The sequence below is a fragment of the Stegostoma tigrinum genome, chromosome 2 (assembly GCF_030684315.1).
Source record: "Stegostoma tigrinum isolate sSteTig4 chromosome 2, sSteTig4.hap1, whole genome shotgun sequence".
Lineage (NCBI taxonomy): Eukaryota > Metazoa > Chordata > Chondrichthyes > Orectolobiformes > Stegostomatidae > Stegostoma > Stegostoma tigrinum.
The window spans coordinates 89,527,954-89,553,560 of NC_081355.1; the positions used below are offsets into that span (position 1 = coordinate 89,527,954).

A 25,607-nucleotide genomic window follows, 5' to 3' on the forward strand; every position below is an offset into this window, starting at 1 on the left:
TGACTGCTTTGGGAAAGCCAGATCTCAAAATAACAGGAGTGCATATAAGAGTTTCAACTGCAGATGAACTGCAGTCAAGCAGAATCAATGCTGGTTCCAGAGATTTAAGCAGCTGATCAGATGGTATAGATGTATGGTTACGGCACCTTGGGGTTCAGCCCTTGACAGTTGCCAAAGGGAGGGGTAGAATTGGTGGCTAGGGAATTAAATTGGTGGTAGTAATAAAAGATAAAGGCTTCAGTCCTCCTGAATGTTTGTTGAACGAAATGTCTTCTCATTTAGTACTGGGTGTCAAACAAGAAATGTGACTAGAAAGAGTGAAGGTGTCATAAGAGGTTGCAGAAAGGTACAACTTGGTACAATGGAGAACAAAATATAAAATGGATCTTTAAAAATACTATGCACATATGGACATAAAAACTATTAGACACAAAGCATCACTTCTTGCATTGTACGTCTAAACATATCAACTGATAGCTGAAATATTTTAGGATTTATGCTTATCTGAGCTAGGTCAGTAGATCTCAACAAGATTGGAAACAGGGGCATTACAATTACCTTCAGTACTAATGAAGACATAAAAAAATTTGTTAGAGTTCCCACTTGAAAAAATGATCTAGTAATACGTGAAATTATATCAATGAGGGAAGGATTATAGGTTCAGCTGTGACACTTCAGTAGTTGAATATCGTAGAAACATTCACAATGCAAACACTCATATACAAAGGTTTTTAGATGAGGCTTCGGAGGGCTGCTGGCATATGTGCAACATAACCCGGAAGGAATCAGCGCCATCAGCACAGAAAAAGAATGAATCAATGACCTCTAGACAAACGTTAAATCTTAGCTTCCAATTCAATTTCAAGTTTAATGAACAGATCATGAATGAATCAAGATTGAAATGCCTTGCAAGTTTGTCACAGATCAGTGAAAATATTCTGAAATGTTTACAAAAGATCAAGCTTGCTTAAATGAGAACACTGTGACATTAGCACAACTATTTTGCAGATGGGGTCGCTGAACCAAGTAATCGGTTTCGACCAATTTTAGCGAGGCTTCCAACAGTAATTGAAAAATAGAAACATTCTTCCAATGAGCAAATTAAAGGAAAACTCTAAAACATGAAGATCAAGCTCTGGTTCTTTGTCTCTATCAGCAACTTTGAATATTGTTTCCTACAACATCAAAGTAAATACCAAGAAGTGAAGCAACTGAAGATGTTGTAGAAAAGCTCAACCGAAATAATCTCTCAGCTCCGAGCATGGCAAGACAAGTAATAGATGAACCTGTTAATGTGCTTTTTTATACATATATGTAGGTCTTTGAGATCTAATGGCTGAACATTTAGTAATATATTTGTGTTCTTTTTGTTGTAAAACGCCAGTAAAAGCTCAAAATTAGAAAATTAATCTCACTGTTCTAATCATCATGACTCAAGCTGTCCATCTTCTTTGGAATGGAAACAGTGGATACTGGCAAATTTAAACTCAAAATTGCTGATTGAATTGTGCAACAAAAAGTATACATGACTTCAGATGAACTCATAAAGAATGAACACCATCCTTACTGTACTTCTTAAAATGATGGAAAGGGACTGCTTTATTTGGGAACTCTGAACTACTCAGTTCAAATATTCAATTGTGAAGTTATGGTAATTTGAAACAAGTTCCTTGTATAAACAGCACTAGATCATAGAATCCCTACAATGTGGAAGGAGGCTATTCAGTCCATCGAGTCTGCACTGACCCTCCAACAAATTAGGCCTGTTTTCTTTGGAATTTACAAGTTAAGGGTGATTTAATTGACGTCTTCAGGCTATAACAGGAAAGACAGGGTAGGTAAAGAAAAACTAATTCCACTAGTTGGAGATTCTTAAACTAGGGACATTGTCTATTAATTAGGGGAAACAATTGCCAAGTGAAAATTTACTGTATGTGCAGCCACATTGTCCATCTGTACATATCTTCATCAGAAACTCAGAAGCATTCAATTCATGATGTCAACAACAACTGAAAAAATAAGATGTTACTCATAACATAAATATGGGAAACATGAGAAAGTGGTACAAATTTTTATATTTTGTGATGTGATTTAATAAAATATAAACTTACCAGTATAACATTTTTACAATACTAGTGTGCACATTGAAATTGAAGTACAAAATTTTCTTTTTCCTCTACTCTGACAAAGAATAGCTGCAGCTTCATCAGAGATAGAGACAGTTTTCTTGGATTGTGAGATGCTTTTGACTAATCATAGTTTGAATCTTTGGTCATGAGAAAGGAGACACAATTGTATTGTATTAGTTATGGGGTGGGTGCTCAATGAATGAGAGTATTTTTGAGTGGGGATTCCAGTTTTATATTCCTTTTCATGATCATTGGCCAATGTACACTCCTATCCAATCAGTGAATTAAACAACAAATGTGTAGCTTCCTTTCTGTCAGAAAGCAGCTTATTGGAGATCAGCCACACATTGATGGGCCTTTGGTAAAATGTATAGGTACTTGTCATTCTGTTAAAGGAGGCAGACAAGATGTTCATAAGTAGCAAGTTTAAACTTTACTTTGGAAAATGGCAAGGTAGAGATTTTTTAGTTTTTTAGACTTCAGGATTTTTTCTTACATTTGTAACAACACAGTGACAGGCACTCAAACCAAATCAGCCTTTCCAATAACATAAAATTGAAACGTTTAAAGACCCTCAAAACTGACCCCAACCGGACGTTTTGAATAGTCAATCCCAGGCTTTGCAATTCCTAACACCAGTTTGTAGCTTAAACAAAAGACTTAGTTATTTATTTACAAGACTATAACTTTCATAAAACAAAATTTAATAAAGTAATCTAATTAGTCTACATACAAACACAAAAATCTTCATTTTCAGACTCATTCACTCAAAATATAGATAGACAAATAAACACAATTACGGGATAAATAAAAGAACAAACCTGGCCAGATTACTTAAGTGGTTTACACTATACGTTGTTCCACAGGCAGAGACGATGGTTTCCTGATTGATTTTCTGAGATGTTGAACTGGCTCACCTTTGCAGTTCACTCAGGTTAAAGCAGTAACACTTATAACTTTGTTTTCTATTCTCTGAATCTCAAACAGCTGATAAAGAATATGGGCAGGGAGCATTCAAATCTTCAAGTTGTAACATCAACATCCAAATTCCTTCCCGTAGAACACACCCAAACCCAATTCAAACTGTGACCCTCCCTGACAGATTGACAATCTGCTCTACAAGGTCCCAGTTACTATTCAAATTATGAGCATAACATCTTTTCCAGACTTGCTGGAACCAATTCTCACGTACTGACCTTGTCAATAGCCAGTTTCTGCTTCTATTTAAACATAATGATGAAGTATCCAAAGAGCCTCTTGTTCAGGAACCAACCTGCACTTAACTTCTGGGTGTGACCTCATGAATAAACAAAAGCTTGTTCGGTCTGTTTTCCTTTTAACATAAGCTATTACCCACAGCCCAAAAGTTATTTTTAGCTTACAGTTCCCAGATCATAGTTGGAACCTAAAACTGATCAAAGAATTAAAAATAATGAAAAATCATTGAGCGCTCTAACAGATTTTAACAGCATCAGTGAGTATGGGAGAAAGTGGGATTATGGCCTTGAGTTAGAGGTTCAAATCAGATCATATTCAATGATGAACAGGCTCAAAAGGCCAAATGACTAGTTCATCAGCTTCAGTAATTAATAAAAACTTAGACGACAATGCTTGCAGGTTATTAAAAAGAGGAAAGACTTAATTTAAACTAAGTTACACACATTGTGCACTCTTTGTCTGCACAGCACAGAATATATGAATTAACCTATATCAACAACTGCTTGGGGCAGCAAACGAAAGGCAAGCACAAAAGGATTTTAAAGAAAAACTTCATTTTTTTTTTCTTTTTTCATTAAAGGGACTTTCTAGCTAGGTAGCATTTATTGTCCATCTTTAATTACCCAGAGAGCAGTTCACAGTCAACCACATGGCTGTGGGTCCGCAGTCACATGTAAACCAGACCGGGTGAGGATGGCAGTTCCCTTCCCTGAAGGACATTAGCGAACCAGGTGGGTTTTGCTGACAATCGACAATGGATTCATGGTCATCATTAGATTCTTGATTCCAGATATCTTATTGAGTTCAAATTCCACCATCTGCCGTGGCGGGATTCAAACTCTGGTCCCCAGAAAGTTATCTGGGTCTCTGGATTAACAGCCAGTGATAATACACCTAGGCCATTGCCTCCCCTTAAGTGTACTTGTGCTCTCATCAATCTCTAAATTAGTGCCAGTGAAAAAGGAACATGAAACAACAACCATTCACCAAACTTCACTGCTGAGGAAACAACAACATTTAAATAGTTGGGACTCACACCATTCACACAAGTGAAGCACTCTGAGAACTTTAAACTATAACTTCCTTTACCTTCCTGTCTGTACGGATGCTTTCCTTTCCTCTTAACAAGGTGATCACTTTTTTTGTGTTTGTGATTGATACTGCTTTTTCAATACTTTCTCAGAGTAGCAGGTAATAAAACTTTGCTTTAATTGTGGAAAACCTCGTCATTTGACTCCTTCCTTTTTATCTAGTTAATTTTATTTTAATTGAAGTGCAGTAGCTACACACTAAAAGAAAAATAAGAACATTTATTGTGATCAATAAATATTTAATGTCTCGTGTTACAAATGAGTGAGGTGGGAGAATCAACTTTTAGAATGTAGCTACCACACATCATTTCAAATGAAAATAGTTAGACCCCTATTTTTAACTCCTCTCAATTAACATTACAAAAACAGAATTTCTGGGTATTATCACATTGCTGTTTATGGATATTTTCACTCCTATTTTACAAGATTGATTATGCTTCAAAAGTAATTCACTAGTTATACAAATTCTGCAATTGCTAAAGATGCTGCATAAATGCTAGTTATTTTTCTCTTTCTCATGGATCATGTAAACTTTTTGTACAATGTTTTAGAGTTTTTGTTCCTATCACCTTATATGCCCTTCAGGATGTGCTTTTCACCATCAAGACCCTTCTGCAGCCTCTTGTTGTCTTTTAAGATGCTTCATTCCCAACACAGGTTCAGTTTTTAAGGTTCCTCAACTGCTTTTGGTAACCTACCAGATATTCTCTCTTATGAGTCTCAATGCTGCAAATTATTCTCACCTTCTCTTTCTCCTCCATTGGACTTAGTTCCAATCCTTTTGGGCTTCTTGCTGGCCGAATGCCTATTAAAATGCTTTTTCTGCCATAATTATCTTTTATTAATTTTTTTCCTGATTGCTTTTAAACAATTGCAGCTTGTTTTTTCCTACAGAGATTGATTATTGACACAGCTTTCATCCTTAGGGCTCCCTGCTTCCCCTAACTGCCTTTCACTATGTTTTTCCTGCCACAATTTCCTATTTTAAAACTTCCAGAAATGCTTTTGGCAGCCTGCTTTTTTTTCTTTTTATAGATCAATTCCATCAGCTGTTCTTAACACCTCTCTTCACACCTGCAACACTTTGACTACTCAACAGAAGTTCATAAACTGCAGAAACTGAAACCCTCTATATTTTGTATACCAACACCACTATTAAATAGAGGGATGTTCACTTTGTCTTAATTTACCATAAGGAATAGAGCAAGACACCTAATAGTAAATTTTAAAGTTCAACTAATACAAATTGCTATAGATAAAGGAAAGAAAATTGGACTAAAGTTCTGTAAAAATGCGCTGGTTCAAATGCCAGAAAATTTTATTTTCATTTATACTTGTTGGCATATTTATACTTCCAAATTCCACGTCAGTTTCATAATCAGGATACCCATTTTTTTTAAGTCAGAAGAAGTCAAGTTTCTGTCTATTGGGAGTGCATGCAATCCTGTGTGAAGACAACTTTCATGTAATATGATGACATGTCAAAGGTACTTAGGTGAGGGATCAAAATTTATGAATGTAATACTGTCATGAGAGGGGAAAGGCAAGGATTCTTTAAAAGAATGGGAATTAGATTCAGATTCTGATTGTAAGTTTGATTGAACTTGTGAAAGGATTAATCTTAAAATTAGCAGATTGCAAAAATAAGATCACAGATAGTTTTCAGTGAGATAACGCACTCAAAATCAGACTAGAAGTCACCTAACAATCTTAATGAAAAATTCGTTAAAGTATTTTAGATAATAAGGGATTTCTGAATGCTACGCCAGATGTGACCAATATAGCTTAGAAATCCAGCATGCCCATTAGCTGCTAACAAATCAACTGAGCATTACATAAAATTTTTGGAAAAACTTATTAAATTGTATTGAATTACTGAGATGACAGATGACAAATTAGCATTTATAACATTGAAACAGAACTCAGCATGACCATTGAATACACAAAATATGCTGATATAATTTTTCCAGTGAATTTTCTTTTATTTCCCCTTGTTCTATTATTAACTTTCCTGATGTCATCTCCTTCTTCATCAATATCTTTTTCTAATGCATTCTAAAGTGCACACAGTGTAACTAAGATTAACAATCTCACAAATCCCAATTGGTTTGTGAAAGTTTCTTCTTCTCTACCCAAAAATGCTTCTTGAGAATGGAAGAAATCATCAGTGTCTTTCACTGTAAATCAACTTGAAATATCTATCAAAGAGAGAAAAAATCTTCAAAGACAGGATTAGATCTTAGGCACAAACCACAGAAGTTGTTAATGACAAAGTCAAGGATTCATAAATAATCATTTTTAATTTCAGATAGACTATTGGAGAGATTTGCTTTATTTACCACTTTTAATTCAAACGTGAGCACAAATATAATTATGAAATTTATAGCTGAATTACTAACACAGTCATTGTAAATTTGACCAACTAATCCAAGAGACCAGAGAAACCAATCTCAACCATTACAAGGTTGGAAAATACAGTTGCTCCTTGCCAGCCAGCTTGATTTTTCCTCCTGATTTTTATTCTTAATGACTTTGCTTTCCAGATCAGCCACACTGGGCATCATCCATACTTGCATCAATCAAAAACAAATCTTTTCACTATTCTTTGTCCTACGTCAAACTTACCTGCTCTTGCACAATGCTATTTCTTTCTGCTGTAAATGCTGACATAGTATCTGTGAAGCCAGAAAAGTCCCAGGCACCACAATTGAGCAGTGCATACATCATCAGGGTAGATTTTTTTTCAGTATTGAAATACCTGTCATCAGGACCAAAAATAGTAGTTGCTCCCAGACATGCATGCCAAATCTGAGGTCAGATAGCCTGGCAGTGCTACTGCAATCTGGAAGACAGAAAATCAGGAAAGGGAGAGGAAAATGGGTGAAGTGAAGACAACAGCTAAGATGACTGTTTGGAGACAGCCACAGAAATTCAGAACAGGGCAAAAACAGAGGAAAGGAATAAAATATGACTTCGGGCTAAGGACCACTTGGGAAAGGGATAACAAAACTTAGGTGTTCATGAGAGTAAGAATATGATAATGATAAAATGACAGATCCTTTTCTCCCCTTTGTGTCAGACCTTCTTCCTCCCCTCTTCTTCTCCGTTACACTCATGACAGGTTCTCCCCATTTTTCCAGCCTTAGACCTGGATAATGCACTTGTTTATAAACAGGTAAAAACTGATTGCTCACAATTCCTGCGCATTTACAGCAAATAACATTGTTGGACTGAATGAAATCCAGAATTTGTGACACCCCTTATTCACTTTGCAATGTGGAAAGTGACGATCTTTGTTAACAAACTGTGAACCTAACCATTTTAATAACTGCACCAGTTTGCACAATCTCCCCATGGGTTTTCTCTGGGTGCTCCGGTTTCCTCTCACAATCCTAAGATTTGCAGTTCAGGTGGATTGGCCTTCTAAATTGCCCATCGTGTCCAGGGGTGTTTTGGTTAGGTGGGTTATACATGGGAAATGTGGGGTTGGAGAATGGGTCTGTGTGGGATGCTCTTCGGAGGGGAGGTGTGGACTTGTTGGGCTGAATGGCCTGTTTCAACACTGTAGGGATTCTATGATTTCTATGAATGTGTAATCTTATGGTTTAGCTATTCTATTGTCTACCATTACAACCAAACCAGAGAGGTTCATCCTGGCTGAACAGGAAGAGTACAGAAGCACATACTGGGAGCAGCGCTAGGCGTAAATGAATGGGGTGTCATCCTTAAGATACAACAAAATGTTGTGCATACTAAATTTTCTTTGAATCATAAACAAACACAGAAATTGCTGGAATAGCTCAGCAGGGCTGTCAGCATCTGTGGAGAAATATCAGAGTTAACATTTCCGGTTGAGTGACCTTTACTTATGTGCAACTCATTGCTTCCTTTTAATTTTGAGGCTCAGGAATGCTGCCTGCTTGAAAACTTTGCATGCAGAAGGAGATGAAAATTTGCCACCCAAAAACAGAATGGCTGTCAAAGTCCTGGACTTTCTGAAGCACATGTTGAGGTTCCTTTCGAGATTCCAAGTAAAGATTTATATTTGCTGAGTTATCCAGCCGAAGGAGATTAAATACTGACCTTTATTTAAACATACCAGAAATTCTCTCCTATTTCTATTATTAAACCACGGTGTCCTAAAAGGATTTAAAAACATTACCCTTAAAATATATACATTGTATTGAGTATAAGTGAGAGTTGAGGGAACAGAAGAAATGGAGAAAAGCTAATCAAGCTAAAGTTTTTTGCAATCTTGCCAATGTATGTAATGCTTAACTATGCTTTTACTGCTATATTCTCCTTATTTGAAAGCCTACTTACATCCAGATCAGTCACATCGATCCAATTGTCTCAGCCTATCTGCTACTGAAATCTCATTCATATCTTTTATCATTTCAAGACCCTCTGATTGAAACGTTCCTCTGTCCCTCCATGATCCATCCTCTATACACCATCCAAAATTAGGCTCAATGCATTGTATCCTGAATGAAATCCTGCCTAATTATCACTCTTGTGTTAGCTGATGAAGATTGGCTCCCAATCCTATTCTATCTCCAATTTACAATTTTCATCCTCAGTTGTAAATTCTTCCATCCAATCCTTCACTTCTCCTTATCCCAGAGATGTTCATCAGTCCAACAGTCTCTTTTCCATGAATTCTATTCCTATGACTTGGCCTTTTGTACATCCACTCTTCCTTTTGCCTCATGATTGGTCACTGATCAGCTGCCAAGGCACCACGGCCAGGAATTCTTTCTCCAAACATTTCATCTCCCATCTTTGTTAAGACCCTCCTTATTACCTACTTCTTTAAGAAATTCTTTGATAACTATGTGAAATATTACTATATGAATGCGTGGTTCACGGAACAGATAGAAGCATTGTGACATAGCAGTTTGATATTAAAACAGGATCCTACCTTTTCCATGCCCTCTGAATAACTGCCGCTGCCTTATTCTTCTTTCGAAACAGCTCTTTTCGCAATCTCTCCTTTTCCACTATTTGTACTCGGATTTCCAAAGGGATAAGTTGGATATCAGAGCTCCTATCGTTCAAAGTGGTAAATGAACATTTATCAGTGCTAGGAGATTGAGAAGAACCAGTCCTGTCCCGAGGTGCATTTTCAATTGCATAATTATACATTCCACTGATATTTCTTGACTTTGGACAGGCTCGAGGATGCAAAACAGAAGTGATGGTATCAGAGCACTGGGTGCTAGTTTGCATAGCATTGCCAACGTTATCTGTACTGTTTACAGTCACAGATTTGGCACTTCCAGGCCGACTTGAGCCAGCAGGTGAGAATCGACTGCACTTTGCCCAAGGCACTTCATATTCTTGGAAAGATTCAGATGTTATTTTATGATGTCTACCACAAATTAATGGAGGTGGATTTTGTTGTTTCACCGATTTTTTTGTTGCACTGCCTGATCTGAAGCCAGCAGGTTTTGATTTACAGCCATTGGATCTGCGGGCACTTTCAGGGATCCTTCCATCATTTTCAGTGCTGGCATCTCCTTTTTCCGAAGGACTGAGCTGTCTACAAGACTGTAGCTCATTAGCAATGCTTCCCTCATTGTATGGATGATGATCATTGACACGATTACCCTTTGAGCTTTTTCTGGTAAGTTCTAGAATGATGAAACAAATCACACATGAGTAAAAGTAACCAATAATTTATAACAAACACATCTTGTTTTATGACATTTGAGTTTGCACCTACATACATGGAAACCTCTATTCTTGGTAGTATCAACAAAAATTCATAACTATCTGCAAAATTCTAAAATTGAGCAATTTATTCTGGCAACTTTCAAGTTTATCTAGGTGCGAGGTTTTCATGTTGGAAAATAGAGCACTTTTCCACTTTTACACCGATCATTAATTAGCATCACACACTTGAACGTCAAGGAATATACTTTCCTTGTCTAGTGTCCAAGCAATATATCTCACTTAACCCAAAGCAGTTAACTTCCCTAATACGTTTTCTTTCACATCTTACATCTTAGAACAGCTGTCATTACACTGCTGCACGAATACTGCTAATGGGGTTCTTTGACTCCTACTCTCAGCTGCATTCAACTATCACTGGCTCCTAAGGCTTTTCATGGGCCCTAACCCCAACACTTACAATAGAATAGAATGTCCTTTATTGTCACGAGTACTCCAGTACGGAACTACAGGAGTACAGACAAAAGTTTTCACAATGGCTGCCTTCAATGGCACCATCTTAGGTAGAAAAGAGGGATAAAATGAAAAGTGGCAGCATTTTTTACAGTGTCTATAAGGTAAGTTAGCAATAAAGTAGTTATAACATAGTTCAAGGATTGACATCACAGTCTAGTAAAGAATTTCAAATAGCAAAAGCTCAGCATGTGGTCTGACTGCCTCTGCCATGCCCCAGTCCAACAACTGTCTTGCTCTGCTCCAAGCCCCCAGTCCGTTCTGCACTGGCATTCAGGTGCACCAAGGTAAGGTGCATTGCTCCAGGACCCATTCCCCTTGCGCTGTGCTGGGACTCGTTTCTCCTTGCGCTGTTCCAGGCCTGCTTCTCTTCATGTTGCTCTGAGACTTGTTTTCCCTCACACTACTCAGGGACCGCTTCTAGACATGATGCTCCAGGACTCACTTCCCCTTGTGCTGCTCTGGGACTCTTTACATCTCATTTCACCTCGCACTACTCTCGGATTCAACCCCCGCCTCGCACTCCTCAGGAACTGCTTCTCCACATGCTGCTCCAGGGCTGCTAAAAAGAGAAAAAAAGCAAAGAAAAATAAAGAACAGGCTGCTGCTAGACAAATACAACCCATCATGATGCTTCAGTGATAACGAGAACTGCAGATGCTGGAGAATCCAAGATAACAAAGTGTGGAGCTGGATGAACACAGCAGGCCAAGCAGCATCTCAGGAGCACAAAAGCTGACGTTTCGGGCGTAGACACTTCATCAGAGAGGGGGATGGGGAGAGGGAACTGGAATAAATAGGGAGAGGGGAGAGGCGGACCGAAGATGGAGAGAAAACAAGATAGGTAGAGAGGAGAGTATAGGTGAGAAAGTAGGGAGGGGATAGGTCAGTCCAGGGAAGATGGACAGGTCAAGGAGGCAGGTTGAGGTCGTAGGTAGGAAATGGAGGTGCGGCTTGAGGTGGGAGGAAGGGATGGGTGAGAGGAAGAACAGGTTAGGAAAGCGGAGACAGGCTGGGCTGGTTTTGGGATGCAGTGGGGGGAGGGGACGAGCTGGGCTGGTTTTGGGATGCAGTGGGGGAAGGGGAAGAACTGGGCTGGTTTTGGGATGCGGTGGGGGAAGGGGAGATTTTGAAGCTTGTGAAGTCCACATTGATACCATTGGGCTGCAGGGTTCCCAAGCGGAATATGAGTTGCTGTTCTTGCAACTTTTGGGTGGCATCATTGTGGCACTGCAGGAGGCCCATGGTGGACATGTCGTCTGAGGAATGGGAGGGAGAGTTAAAATGGTTCGCCACTGGGAGGTGCACTTGTTTATTGCGAACCGAGCGGAGGTGTTCTGCAAAGCAGTCCCCAAGTCTCCGCTTGGTTTCCCCAATGTAGAGGAAGCTACACTGGGTACAATGGATACAGTATACCACATTGGCAGATGTGCAGGTGAACATCTGCTTGATATGGAAGGTCATCTTGGGGCCGGGGATGGGGGTGAGGGAGGAGGTGTGGGGGGAAGTGTAGCACTTCCTGCTGTTGCAGGGGAAGGTGCCGGGTGTGGTGGGGTTGGAGGGCAGTGTGGAGTGGACAAGGGAGTCGGGGAGAGGGTGGTCTCTCCGAAAGGCAGACAAGGGTGCGGATGGAAAAATAGCTTGGGTGGTGGGGTCGGATTGTAGATGGCGGAAGTGTCAGAGGATGATGCGTTGTATCCGGAGGTTGGTGGGGTGGTATGTGAGAACGAGGGGGATCCTCTGGGGGCAGTTGTGGCGGGAGCGGGGTATGAGGGATGTGTTGCGGGAAATGCAGGAGACGCGGTCAAGGGCGTTCTCAACCACTTCGGGAGGAAAGTTGCGGCCCTTGAAGAACGTGAACATCTGGGACGTCCCAGATGTCCACGTTCTTCAAGGACCGCAACTGTTCCTTTCCTCTTGAGTCCCTTTTTGACTATCTACTAACTGACTAAAACAGTCTTCGATCATTAAACTGTTTTGTGCGACTGTTCTCAGTTGAAGACCTCACAATAAGCCCCATCCTTGTTCTTAGGCAGGATTGAATAAAGCAACCACTGAGAGAATTATAGCAACCAGTGGAACATCCTGTTCCCTGAATTTTACAATATTGACTGACTGCTGGCTTATACAGTAAAATAGATATAAAAAATGTATTTCATCCAAACGCACAAGAAACAAATCTCAAAAACATCATGTGATGCAATCTTCTTAAACTCAGAAAATACATTAATACTTTATTATGGTGCACACTGGACTGGAGATTTTTCAATGGTGCTGAGCACAGCAAGTGGAAGAAGTTGTAAAATTAGATTAAATTCGATATTATAAAAACATAACTAGATTTGTCAACCTTGAAATGCATCTCTGTGGTTGATATTTAACTTTTACATATTCAATATGGATTTCTGGTGTTGTTCATAAGAATTTGGAGAATGAGGTAAGATAGTATTGTATTAGTACATTACAGGTCTCCACATTGACTAGGGCTACTTTTACATATACTCAAGACAGAAGACAGCAAAGTCTGACACAGGTCATTTAAGAACTTGCACTCCATCACTGTAGATGGACTAACATTTACTGTATTTCCCTAAATGCCTTTGAGAAGATAGAGGCTCTTATAGAAGGCAATAGACCCGAGGGTTGAATTTGGAGGTTGATTGGGCTCTACCCAAACTGATGATGTCATGCAGTCTTGGATGGGGAAAGAGAAGTCTACCTATACATCCCAATGGAGATCAGTTGTGTTAATTCTGGCTCCTGACAGATACAGTTACTCTTGCTCCTCTGCAATATTTTATTCCCGCTTCTGGTCTTGCTCTAACCCACTGCTCAACAGCTGTGTTCTCATTGCCTCTCTGCTACTTTTAGTGATCTAGGAAACACTTCATTGCCTTTTAATTTTCTAATGAGGAATGTACAAGTCAGCTTTGGAGTTATTTCCTCCTTTGTTTTCTTAATGTGTAACGACATTTTTTTGAGATCTAACTAAAACGAAAAATGGAGGAGTGTTCCTCTCTTGATGCAGATTATACTTCACCTCCTACTCTGAGCACAGTGCTTGATCTGCATGCATAGGCCTTGAGCTGAGTCATGCATCTACTGTTTTGATCCAACCTAGTTTTGGGCAGAGGTCCTGCACAAACTATTGAGTCCTTGCTAAACATTTATTCTATAGCTTGTAGCAGAATTCAAATCAGAAGTTTAAGTAAAAACTAAAAGAACTGCACATGCTGTAAATCAGAAACAAAATGAGAAGCTGCTGGAAAAGCTCAGTAGGTCTGGGCAGGGTTAAGGTGTAAGGAGTAAACAATAGGTGGGGATACTGCCCAAAGAGGGAGAAGAACAGTTGGTTTGTCTGTCCAACTGTTCTTTTCTATCTTTAGGCTCTATCCCCAAATATCATTTACTCCTTGCCCACTTTGCCTGCCCTATCTTCTGCATATCAACTGACATCTTCCGAACTACCACTGTTCTGAGGAAGGGTCACTGGACCTGAAACATTAACTCTGATTTGTCTTCACAGCTGCTGCCAGACCTACTGAGCTTTTCCAGCAACTTCTCTTTTTGTGTCACTAGTTTAATTGATATTTGAGTAATTTGAGTTTGGGGATGGGGTGAGGGTTCTGGAATAAATGTTCTCCAGAGTTTGGAAGAATCAGAGGTGATCTGTTTGAAACGTACAAACCACATGAAGTGATATGCAAGTAAGGCATTTCCCCCTGGGTGGAGAATCGAGAACAAGGGGACACATTTTGGAAATAAAGCAGATACTAATTACGACTAAGATGTGGAGAAATCCTTTTATGTAGGGGGTTGTGAATCTTTGGAGTTCTGCATCCCAGACGATGTGAAACCTCAAACATGAAGTGTGCTTAGAGATGTCTGATTTCTAAATATCATGGGGGAGGTGATGGGCTTGTTGTATTATCCGTAGGCTATTCATCTAGAAAGTCAGCTAATGCTCTGGAGATCTGGGTTCGAAATTTGCTACAGCAGATTGTGGAATGTGAATTCAGTTAAAAGAAATCTGGAGTTAATTCGAAATGATGGCCATGAAATCATTGTCGATTGCTGGAAAAACCAGCTGGTTCATGCATGTCCTTCTGCATAGAAAACAACCTTCTCCCCAGGGCAGGATTGACTGCCATGAGGAGTCATAGTTTTAAGGTGTTAGGAGGAAGGTATAGAGGAGACGTCAGAGGGAGGTTCTTCACCCAGAGAGTTGAGTGCGCATGGAATACTTTGCCAGTGGAAGTCGTGGAAGCAGTGTCATTAGTGACATTTAAGCGACTGCTGGACATGCACATGGACAGCAGTGAATTGAGGGGAGTGTAGGTTAGGTTATTTTATTTTGTTTTTGCATTAAGATTATTCCACGGAGCAACATCGTGGGCCGAAGGGCCTGTACTGTGCTGTACTTTTCTGTTTTATGTTCTAACCTGGTCTGGCCCAAATGTGATTGCATACCCACAGAAATGTGGCTGACTCTCAACTGCCCTCTGAAATGGCCTAGCAAGTCACTCAGTTTTATCAATTGGTATGAAGTCTCAAACAAATGAAACCAGAGGTAACACCTGGCATCGACCTAGGCACTGGAAAAGACAATAGCAGAAACAGCCCTGTTGACTGTGCAAAGTCCTCCTCACTAACATCTGGAGGTGAGTGCCAAAATTCGGACAGATGTTTCACAGACTAGTCAAGCAACAGCCTGACACAGTTGTACTCACCGAATCATACCTTACATGGACAAAGTTGTTCTGGGTGTCCAAACATTGGCCCCAGACCCCATGAAGTCTCATGGCTTCAGGTTAAACATGGGCAAGGAAACCTCTTGTTAGTTAGTATGCATCATCATCCCTCCACTGATGAACTGGTACTCCGTCGTACTGGACAACATTTGAAGAAAGCACTGAGGATGGCAAGGGCATCAAGTATATGGGTGGGGAATTTCAAAGTCCACCATTAAGAGTGGCTCGGCAGCGGCGCTACTGATAGAGCTGGTTGGGGCCTAAAGGACATAACTGCTCTGTCATTGGCAGGTGGTCGAGGGACTAACAAGAGAGAAAAACATATTTGACCTCATCCTCACCAATCTGCACCTGTCAATGACAGTATTGTTAACAGTGACTACTGCAGTGTCCTTGTGGAGATGAAGTCCCACCTACACCATGAGAATAGCCTGCAATGTCAGAAGCTGAAGGATGACATTATAGAAATTTATCAAATCATGATGAGCATGGATAGGTCTTTTCCCTGGGGTGGGTGAGTCCAAAACTAGAGAGCGTAGGTTTAAGCTGAGAGGGAAATGATTTAGAAAGGACCTGAGGGTACCTTTTTCACACAGAAGCTGGGGTTTGTATGGAACAAAGGAAGTGTTAGAGGAAGGTACAATTACAACAGTTAAAATGAATCTGGATGGGTGTATGAACAGAAGGAGATTAGAGGGATTATGGCCAATTGTTGGCAAATGGGACCACATCAGATCAGGTTGGTGCAGACAAGCTGGACTGAAGGGTCTGTTTTCATGCTCTATATATCTCTATAACAGCCTCAATAGTGTTGTGTGGCACAATCACCATGCTAAATAGATCTGGAAGCTCAAGACTAGGCATCCATGAGGCACTGTGGGCCATCAACAGAATTATCGTACTCCAGCACGATCTGTAACCTCGTCACCTGGCTCCACTTAACCATTACCACCAAGACAGGGAATCAACCCTGGTTCAATGCAGCGTACAGGAGGGTATGCCTGGAGCAATACCATGCACACCTATAAAATGAGAAGTTAACCTGGTGGAGATACCAAACAGGAATATTTGCATGGCAAACAGTATACACAGCAAGTGACAAACAGAACTAAGTGATCCCATAACCAATGGATCATTTCTAAGCTCTGCAGTCTTGACACATCTATTTGTGAATGGTGGTGGACAATTAAACAACCTACTGAAGGAGCAGGCTCCACAAATATCCCCATTCTCAAAGATGGAAGCACCCAGCACATCAGTGCAAAAGATGAGGCTGAAGCATTCGCAGCAATCTTCAGCCAGAAGTGCCAAGCGGAAGATCTATCTCAGTCTCCTCCAGTGGTTGCCAGCATCACAGATACCAGTCTTCAGCCAATTCGGTTCACTCCATGTGACATCAAGAAATGGTTGGAGACACTGGATGCTGTAAAGGCTATAGCCCCAACAACATTCCAGCAATAGAACTGAAGGCTTGTGCTGCAGAATGTGCCGGTCCCTTACCCAAGCTGTTCCAGTACAGTTACAACATTGGCATCTACCTAGCAATGTAGATATGATATATGATCTCTACATAAAAAGCAGGACAAATCCAAACCGGTCAATTATTGCCCCATCAGCCTACTATCAATCATTGGTAAAGTGACGGAAGTGTCAGCAACAGTGCTATCAAGCAGCACTTGCTCAGCAACAAACTGTTCAGTGACGCCCAGTCTGGGTTCCACCAGGGTCACTCAGCTCCTGACCTCACTTAGTTCAAATATGGACAAAACAGTTGAATTTCAATGATGAGGTGAGAGCGACAGCTTTGACATCAAGGCTACATTTGACCAAGTATGACTTCAAGGAGCCCTAGCAACACTGGAATCAATGAGTATTGGGGACAAAGTCTGCTCTGGTTGGAGTCATACTTGGCAGATAGGAAGATGGTTGTGGTTGTTGAATGTCAGTCATGTCAACTCCAGGACATTTCTGCAGGAGTTCCTCAGGGTAGTATCCTGGGCCCAACCATTTTCAGTTGCTTCATCAAATGACCTTACTTCTGACCTTATGATGGATGTATGTTTGCTGATGACTGCACAATGTTCAGAACCATTTACAATTCCTCAGATACTGAAGCAATCCATGTTCAAATGCAACAGGATCTGGACACTATAGAGATTTAGGCTGACAAGTGGCAAGTAACATTTGCGCCACACAAATGTGAGGCTATGACCATCACCCCTTGATGTTCAATGGTGTTACCATCACTGAATGCCCCACTATCAACATCTTGGGGGTTACCATTGACCAGAAACTCCTTACCACATAAACATAGCAGCTACAAGAACAGGTCAGAGGTTATGACTACTGCATCAAGTAACTCACTTCCTGACTCCCCAAAGCCTGTCCATTATCTACAAGGCAAAAATAAGGAGCATGATGGAATAGTCCCCACTTGCCTGGATGGTGCAGCTCGAAGAATGTTCAAGAAATGTGAAATCATCCAGGATTGACACCACATTCACAAACATTCACTTCCTCCACTGTCAACGCTCAATAACTGCAATGCATGCTATCAACAAGATACACTGTAGAAATTCATCAACGATCCTCTGGCAGCAGCTTTCAAACTTAAGATCATTTCTATCTAGAAGGCCTAGGGCAGCAGATATATGGGAACACCAACACCTGCAAATTCCTCTCCAAGCCACTCATCATCCTGACTTGGAAATATATCGCCATTCCTTCACTATTGCTAGGTCAAAATCCTGGAATTCCCCTCCCTAACTGCATTGTGGGTCAACCCACAGCAAGTTGGCTGCAACAGTTCAAGAAAGAAATTCACCACCACCTTCTCAAGAGCAAGTAGGAGTGGGTAATAAATGCTGGCCAGCCAGTGATGCCTATGTCCAACAAATGAATTTTAAAAAAAAGGATGGTGTTAGTGCGGGAACAAGATTCTCTAAAGTTGCTGTGTAACTCTTGATGCATAGCAGGACAGCTAATCTCTCTCCAGAGGAGGCCAGAGGGCTTTGCAATCAAACATTCAAAAGGCAGTCAGACCATCAATAACAGGAATTAAGCTCTGAAGAACTGAATGCAGTGTGGTAAAAATTTCAATGACCTCAGATGATCCTAACCATAACCTTACTGTCCTAAAGTACCATAGCCTACTAATAAACTCAATTGACTGTGAATTATTTACTTAAGTACAGTAGGCAGGCTGCCATGTTGACATGTGCCCACGATCTGCATTTTGGGGAGTGAGAAGGTGATGGCCTGAGAACTCATCCTATTTTACATGTCCCCTTGCTGAAAACACCCAGTGGGGCCATGTAAATTCCAACCACTAGTACTGCTACAAATTGCACAACTATATCTCCCTGACTGAACACACTGACAGCTGTTCAACCACGACGACCACATAAACAAGCAAACTGCACACCATTCACAAAACACTTTGTCTCTCTCTTTCAGAAAAGGGTGGCACACAACTCAGGGCAGCAGTACTAACTACAAAGAACAAAGAAAATTACAGCACAGGAACAGGTCCTTTGGCCCCTCAACCTCAGTCTTTCTATTGTGCATTAGAACTAGACAGAATAGATACGGCCAAATATCCTTACACAATTAACCCGTATTCACCTGGCATGTTGTTCCAAAGGTACAAACTACTCCCTGGGAAACGAGGAACTATTAGCAATCCAAACCATTTCTGCTCTTACAATACTTGCAAATGCAAACTCTAACACATCCTTCCTAACACATCCAGATGAAGCAATTGATCTCAACTAGTTTCTTCATCATTTTGTCAACATTTTTTAAAGCAGTTCTGAGTTCACTTTTTAAAAAATTATGTCTGCCCAGATTTTTAAGTTTATCAAGAGAGCCTTTGCTTCTTTCTCAAAGTCTCAATAACTGTCACCAGTGAAGAAATAAAAATTGGATGCAAAATTCTGACTGAGACTTAAACCAAGAATAGGGTATGCGTCAACTCTTGACAGTTGCCTATGAATACAACGATTTTGCTTAGTCAGCGTGTCATAGCATTGTCCACAAACAGAGTTTGCATGAACATTTGCCAGTCTTTCCTTCCCCATTGCTTCAGTTTTGTGCCCAAATAATTTTATGCCATTCTAAGTTAAACATCACTTTGCCAAACAAACCTAGTTCACCCGAAGTATTTTAATCTGCTTGTAGAAGCTTAGCATTAATTCATCACTGTCTTCGCATTCCCAAATATCTTGGCATCACCACATCAACTTCCATATTGAAGTCATGAGTTACAGTGGGAAATAACAAAGGTCCTGGTTGTCAAGAAATGAATTATCCACTAACTTGAATTAAACAATGTCCAGTTAGCAGATGTAGACAGCAAACAATATGTAGTATAATTAAGAAAAATGTAAGGAAAAGTATAACATCCACCAAAAATGTCAAATTACTTTTTGAAGTAACCTTTTATTTTTCCTGTAATTTAACTAAAATTTTATATTTGTATGGAGGCTTTAACACTGTAAATTGTCCAAAAGATCAAAGGAGCATCATCCAGCAAATCTGACACCAAACCACACAAAGAGGTGTTAGGGCAAATATCCAAATGTTTGGCGAAATAGGTGAGTTAGGAACATTGGAGAGAGGGTTAGAGAGGTTTAAGAAATAAATTTCAGAGCTATAGCCTTTATAGCCAAAGGCACAGCACCAGTGATGGAGCAACTAAAATCAAGAATGTTTGGGAGGACAGAATTAGAGGATTGCTAACAGAACACAAAAACATAGAAAAGAGGAGTAGTAGGCCACCCAGCCCTCTAAGCCTGTTCCAGCGTTCAATACGATCATGGCTGCTCATCCAACTCTGCACCCTGCTCCTGCTTTCTCTCTACACCTTTAAATCCATTTGACTGTAAGAACTGTATCCAACTCCTTCTTGAAAACCTTCAATATTTTAGCCTCAACTGCTTTCTTTGGGAGAGAATTCCACAGGCTCACCGCTCTCTGGGTGAAGAAATTTCTCATATCAGTCCCAAACGGCTGACCCTATATCCTTACACTATGATCCTTGGTTCTGAGCTGTGAGATCATTTGGAACATCATTCCTGCATTTACCCAGTCTAGTCCTGTTAGAATTTTATAGGTTTCCATGGTATATATCCTCATTCTTGCAAACCGCAATGAATACAGCTCTAACTGATCCAGACTCTTTTCATATGTCAATTCTTCTATCCCAGGAGTCAGTCTGGTAAACCTTCATTGCACTCCATCCATAGCCAGAACACTGTTCCTCAGATAAAGGGACAAAAATTGCAACAATATTCCAGGTAATATTCCATATTGCAGAGATAGTAAAGGATTGGGTCATGGAAGAATTTTACATTTTTCTTATTGGCATTCAAGGAAGTGCTGCCTAAGTAGGGGCAGTGTCGTGTTTTCTTGAAAACCCATCAACCAGTAATTCCAATTTGAAAGGCATAAAGGCTAAGAGTACTTTTTTGTTAGGGGCAGTTAAAATAGATGATGTTGCTTTAACAGAATAATGGTCAGAATCATGCACATGGTCTCCAAAACACAGGAGCCACTAAAGCTTAAATCAGGTAATAAGGACAGAGAACAGCTTGTGTGGACTATCTGAAATGAGTGCCTCTGATTATATACGTAGTGTTACATACATTTAGATCATAGGTGTTATGTTATCACTTAGCAATATCATGGGAAATCTACCAGTAATTATAAAAATGAATTGCATAACAGTAAATATTCATTTACTAAGTATTCTTAACACCATGTGTAAGCTAATGTACTGAAAGCTATCTTACCTTTTCCATTCTTCAGCTCTCTTTTTCCAGTTTCTATAGATGAAGTGTGACTCTGAATAGTGTCTATACTCCTCCACGTTTGCAAGAGAGGCCTTATGGTTGCTGTCTTTTCAGATTTGCTTCTAGAACTCTTTTTAAAATCTTTTCTGGTTCTCAGCTCCAATTGATCCTGTTCCGAAATGGTAGGGGAAGTGCTCTCTCCATTTACTGGATAATGATCTGCGAGTTGGCAATTGATTTCCAGATTTGCTCCCCCTTGCTGTACATTGAATTCAGATTCCAATCTTTTCTTTTCCTTCTGAATCTCTGCCTCCTTTCTTTTGTTCTCCTCCTCACGTTTCCTACAATTAAATAAAGACAATAAAAAATCAAGCAAGTAGTCTGTGAACAGTGTGACAAGGTGAATAGATCATTTCATGTTGTATAGAATGCCAGCATGCTTAAAGGAATCAATTACTTTCATACATACTATTAAACAATGATTGGCCCACATTTATGGAACTGCATGCAGTTCTGATTGCTGTATTATAAAAAATGTACAGATACACTGGAGAGAGTGCAGAGAAGCCTTTCAAGATTTACACCAGAAATGCCTGGGAAAAGACAAACAGGGTCTTGAAAAGGAAGTCTGAAGGGTAACCTAATAAAAGTTTTTAAAATTATAGAAGGTTTTACAGAATGTTTTGTCCCAGCAAAGAACATATCTAGAAGTCATCAATATAGATTAATGATCAAATCTTCTCAATGCGGACAAGTGTGAGGTGATGCACTTTGGTAGGAGTAACCAGAAGGCAAAGTACAGGGCTAATGGTAAGACTCTTAGCAGTGTAGATGAGCAGAGAGATCTCGGTGTCCATGTACACAGATCCTTGAAAGTTGACACCCAGGTTGACAGGGCTATTATGAAGGCATTCAATGTTTTAGCTTTTATTAATAGAGGGATCGAGTTCTGGAACCAAGAGGTTATGGTGAAGCTGTACAAAACTCTGGTGCGGCCGCACTTGGAGTATTGTGTACAGTTCTGGTCACCGCATTATAAGAAGGATGTGGAAGCTTTGGAAAGGGTGCAGAGGAGATTTACTAGGATGTTGCCTGGTATGGAGGGAAGGTCTTACGAGGAAAGGCTGAGGGACTTGAGGCTGTTTTCATTAGAGAGAAGAAGGTTGAGAGGTGACTTAATTGAGACATATAAAATAATCAGAGGGTTAGATAGGGTGGACAGGGAGAGCCTTTTTCCTAGGATGGTGACGGTGAGCACGAGGGGGCGTAGCTTTAAATTGAGGGGAGAAAGATATAGGACAGATGTCAGAGGGAGTTTCTTTACTCAGAGAGTAGTAAGGGAATGGAACGCTTTGCCTGCAATGGTAGTAGATTCGCCAACTTTAAGTACATTTAAGTCATCATTGGACAAGCATATGGACTTACATGGAATAGTGTAGGTTAGATGGGCTTGAGATCGGTATGACAGGTTGGCACAACATCGAGGGCCGAAGGGCCTGTACTGTGCTGAAATGTTCTATAAAACTTGAGACTCATCCATTCATTAGCAGAATGAAAAATTGAAGCTTGCAGGCCTGAAAAATCCCAATTAACACTTTTCCTTGTCATAGGTGTTGACAAGGGAAAGGCAGCGCTATCATTTTATATTAAATCAATTTTTTTGTTGAGTTACTTAATCCTGCTTGAAAAGATGTTCTGAGGAGGGGGTCAATGGACCAGAAGTGTTAACTCTGATTTTAATTCACAGATGCTGCTAGATCTGCTGACCTTTTCCAGCAACTTTTGTTTTTGTTCAGGGTTAGGAATGTTTTGAGTGTCAAGACAGCAGTCTGGCTTGTACTGTGACTTTATCAGAATTCTTTAGAAATTCCAAGTCAATGTCTCATGGCAGGGGTCACATTACTGCAGGAAGCAAAATGAGACATCAAAACAGATTGCATTTCCATCCCAAATAGTCGTTGATCATTTGCAAGAGTTGTCCAAGCACACACACTGGTTTCAGACAGTAGATGGAAAAATGCTCAGCTCCTGGGTTCACCAATCTTCACCTGGTTGAAGTTATTGGGTCTCAGATCAGGTTTCAGAGATCAGCCATAATCTTACTGAATGGTAGAACAGGGGCAAAGGGCTGGGATATGGTAGGCTGGAGCGTGGAGTCCGTGGGTCATCAGCTGTGGTGGTCATGGTGCTTTGAGCAAGGACTCTTGATTGCAGTAGGCCTGAAGCATAGATTCAGAGGGTCTTGTCTATGGTGGTGTCGGGAGCAGGGATTCCTGGCTGTGGTACGCCTGAAGCACGGACTCTTGGTGGCATGTTGTTGCTGTATACAGAGCGGGGAATCTTTGAAAACCTGGAGATCTTGCAGAACCCCTGGAGGTGCATTTGAAGGCCCATTGTACAGAAGATGAATTTATGTAATTTCTCCTTATTCTTTTTCTAACTGAAAATGCACTAGATTGTGGCAATAAAACTCTTCTCACTGTATCTGTCTAGACATATGTGACAATGAATAACACATAATCCTGTTTCTATGCCTCATCAGGCCCCGGAATCTCAAATTTGAGAAGCGATGGTTGCAGCATCATTATCATATTAAACCTACGTGGGTGAATTAAAGGCAGAAATTTGAATTTTAGGATTGAATTAACCTTTCCTTGGTTAAAATTTTCCCCATTAGATTCTTACTGCCTAGTTGAAATCATCTGAAACACCATAGATGAGGGATGACATTTGAAATGCAGTATGGATTAATGTCATGCAATTGGTCACAGTATGAGGGTAACCAGAAGCATCCTTCTCTATTGAGAGAGAATTGCTAATTATTCCTTTCTCATTACACAACACCCAGTCGAGAACAGCCTGCTCTCAAGTTGGTTCCTCCACAAATTAATCCAGAAATCCATCTAGTACACACTGTAGCAATTTTCCTTTACAATGTTGTCATTGATTTGTTTTTGCCCAAGTTATGTGCAGATTAAAGTCGTCTATAATTACAGCTATGTCTGAATTGCTTGCATCTCTAAGTTCCTGTTTAATGCCTTCCTCAACACTGCCACTACAGTTTTGGGGTCCATATACAACCCCCACTATTGTTTTGTGCATCTTAGTCTTTCTAAGATCCATCTATATGGATTCCACCCCACAGGAGCTGATATCCTTCCTCACTATTGAATTAATATCCTCTCTAATCAGCAATGCTACCCCACTTCCTTTTCCTTTTTGTCTATTCTGGACATTCAGCTCCCATCCCTGCTTACCCTGCTGCTACATCTCTGTAATCCCAACTGTATCATTCCCTGGATGTCTGTTTGCAGATTAATTCATCCACTTCATTGCAACTGGGCAACACATTTAAACAAAAGGTCTTAAGGCTTGACTTTTTAACATCCTTCACGCCATTCATGTTATTTTGTTCTGTGACTCTGTTGGAATCTTGCCCTTGAATTCTCTGCCTAACACTTTTCTTATTTCCCACCCTGTCTTTGGATTTTTTCCCTTTTTTTTCTCTCTCTTCTACCTCCCTGTATAGGTTCCCATTTCCCTGCCATTTTAGTTTAACCCGTTCTCATAGTCATACTTATGGTATCATACCTTCCAGATAATGCCCCAGACAACATCAACCGTTGGATAAGTCTCTAAAATTGGCAGGATAAACCCAGCAGAGGTGCCAACAGAGTGGCATTCTGTGGGGGGGTGGGGGGGGGGGGGGTGGGGGGGTGGGGGGGGGGGGAGAGAGAGGCTCCTAGTCTTCATCCGTGTGAAGTCTTATAGCATCAAGTGAAACGCAGGCAAAGAAACCTCCTGTTGATTATCACACGCTGCCGCGTAAATACAGTTGCTAGAAGTGCAAGTCAGAGGCTAGGAATCCTGCAGCAAGTAACTCACCTCCTGATTTCCCTATGTCTTTCCACTATCTACAAATCATAAGTCAGGAGTATGATGGAATACTCTCCATCTGCCTGAATGAGTATAGTGCAGGCAGCACTCAAGAAACTTTACATGATCTAGGTCAATGCAGCCCACTGATTAGCATACATCCTCAAACATTCACTCCCTCCACTACCGATGCACAGTAGCAGCAGTGTGTAGCACCTGCAAAATGCTTTGCAGAAATTCACAGGGCTTCTTATGCAGCACTTTTGAAATCTGTGACTACTACCATCTAGAAGGACAAGGGCAGCAGAGACATGGGAACAGCACCACCTCCAACTGCTTCTCTAAGCCACCCACAATCCTGACTTGGAAATATGTCATTGTTCCTTCACTGATGCTACGTCAAAATTCTGGAATTCCTTTTCTAAATGCACTGAAGGTCTCCCTACACCATTTAAGAGCAGCAGTTTTGCACCTTTGCTAGGACTATTTGAGATGGAAAATAAATGTTGGCTCACCTAGCAAAGCCCACACCCTGTGAATCAATGGAAAGAAGTGATGATACTT

The 25,607-nt window shown here is 40.5% G+C and overlaps 1 protein-coding gene across 7 annotated transcripts in view; it reads right to left on the bottom strand.

The window, feature by feature from the left end:
* invs (inversin) overlaps positions 1–25,607 on the bottom strand; it is a 301,666-nt gene that overhangs the window by 52,444 nt on the left and 223,615 nt on the right. For 5 of the 7 annotated variants that reach the window (XR_007249558.2, XM_059655375.1, XM_059655369.1 and 2 more), the window contains 3 exons: positions 21,168–21,508; positions 11,070–11,186; positions 9,360–10,071 (listed from right to left, as the gene is read on the bottom strand). Coding sequence is in view for 6 of the 7 variants with exons in the window: in XM_059655375.1 (XP_059511358.1) it covers positions 9,360–10,071; positions 11,070–11,186; positions 21,168–21,508 (1,170 nt within the window). In the remaining variant the exon portion in view is untranslated. Of the gene's footprint in view, positions 1–7,251; positions 7,281–9,359; positions 10,072–11,069; positions 11,187–21,167; positions 21,509–25,607 lie in introns of those variants that run through there. The other 2 variants (XM_059655378.1, XM_059655372.1) reach the window with 2 other exon arrangements.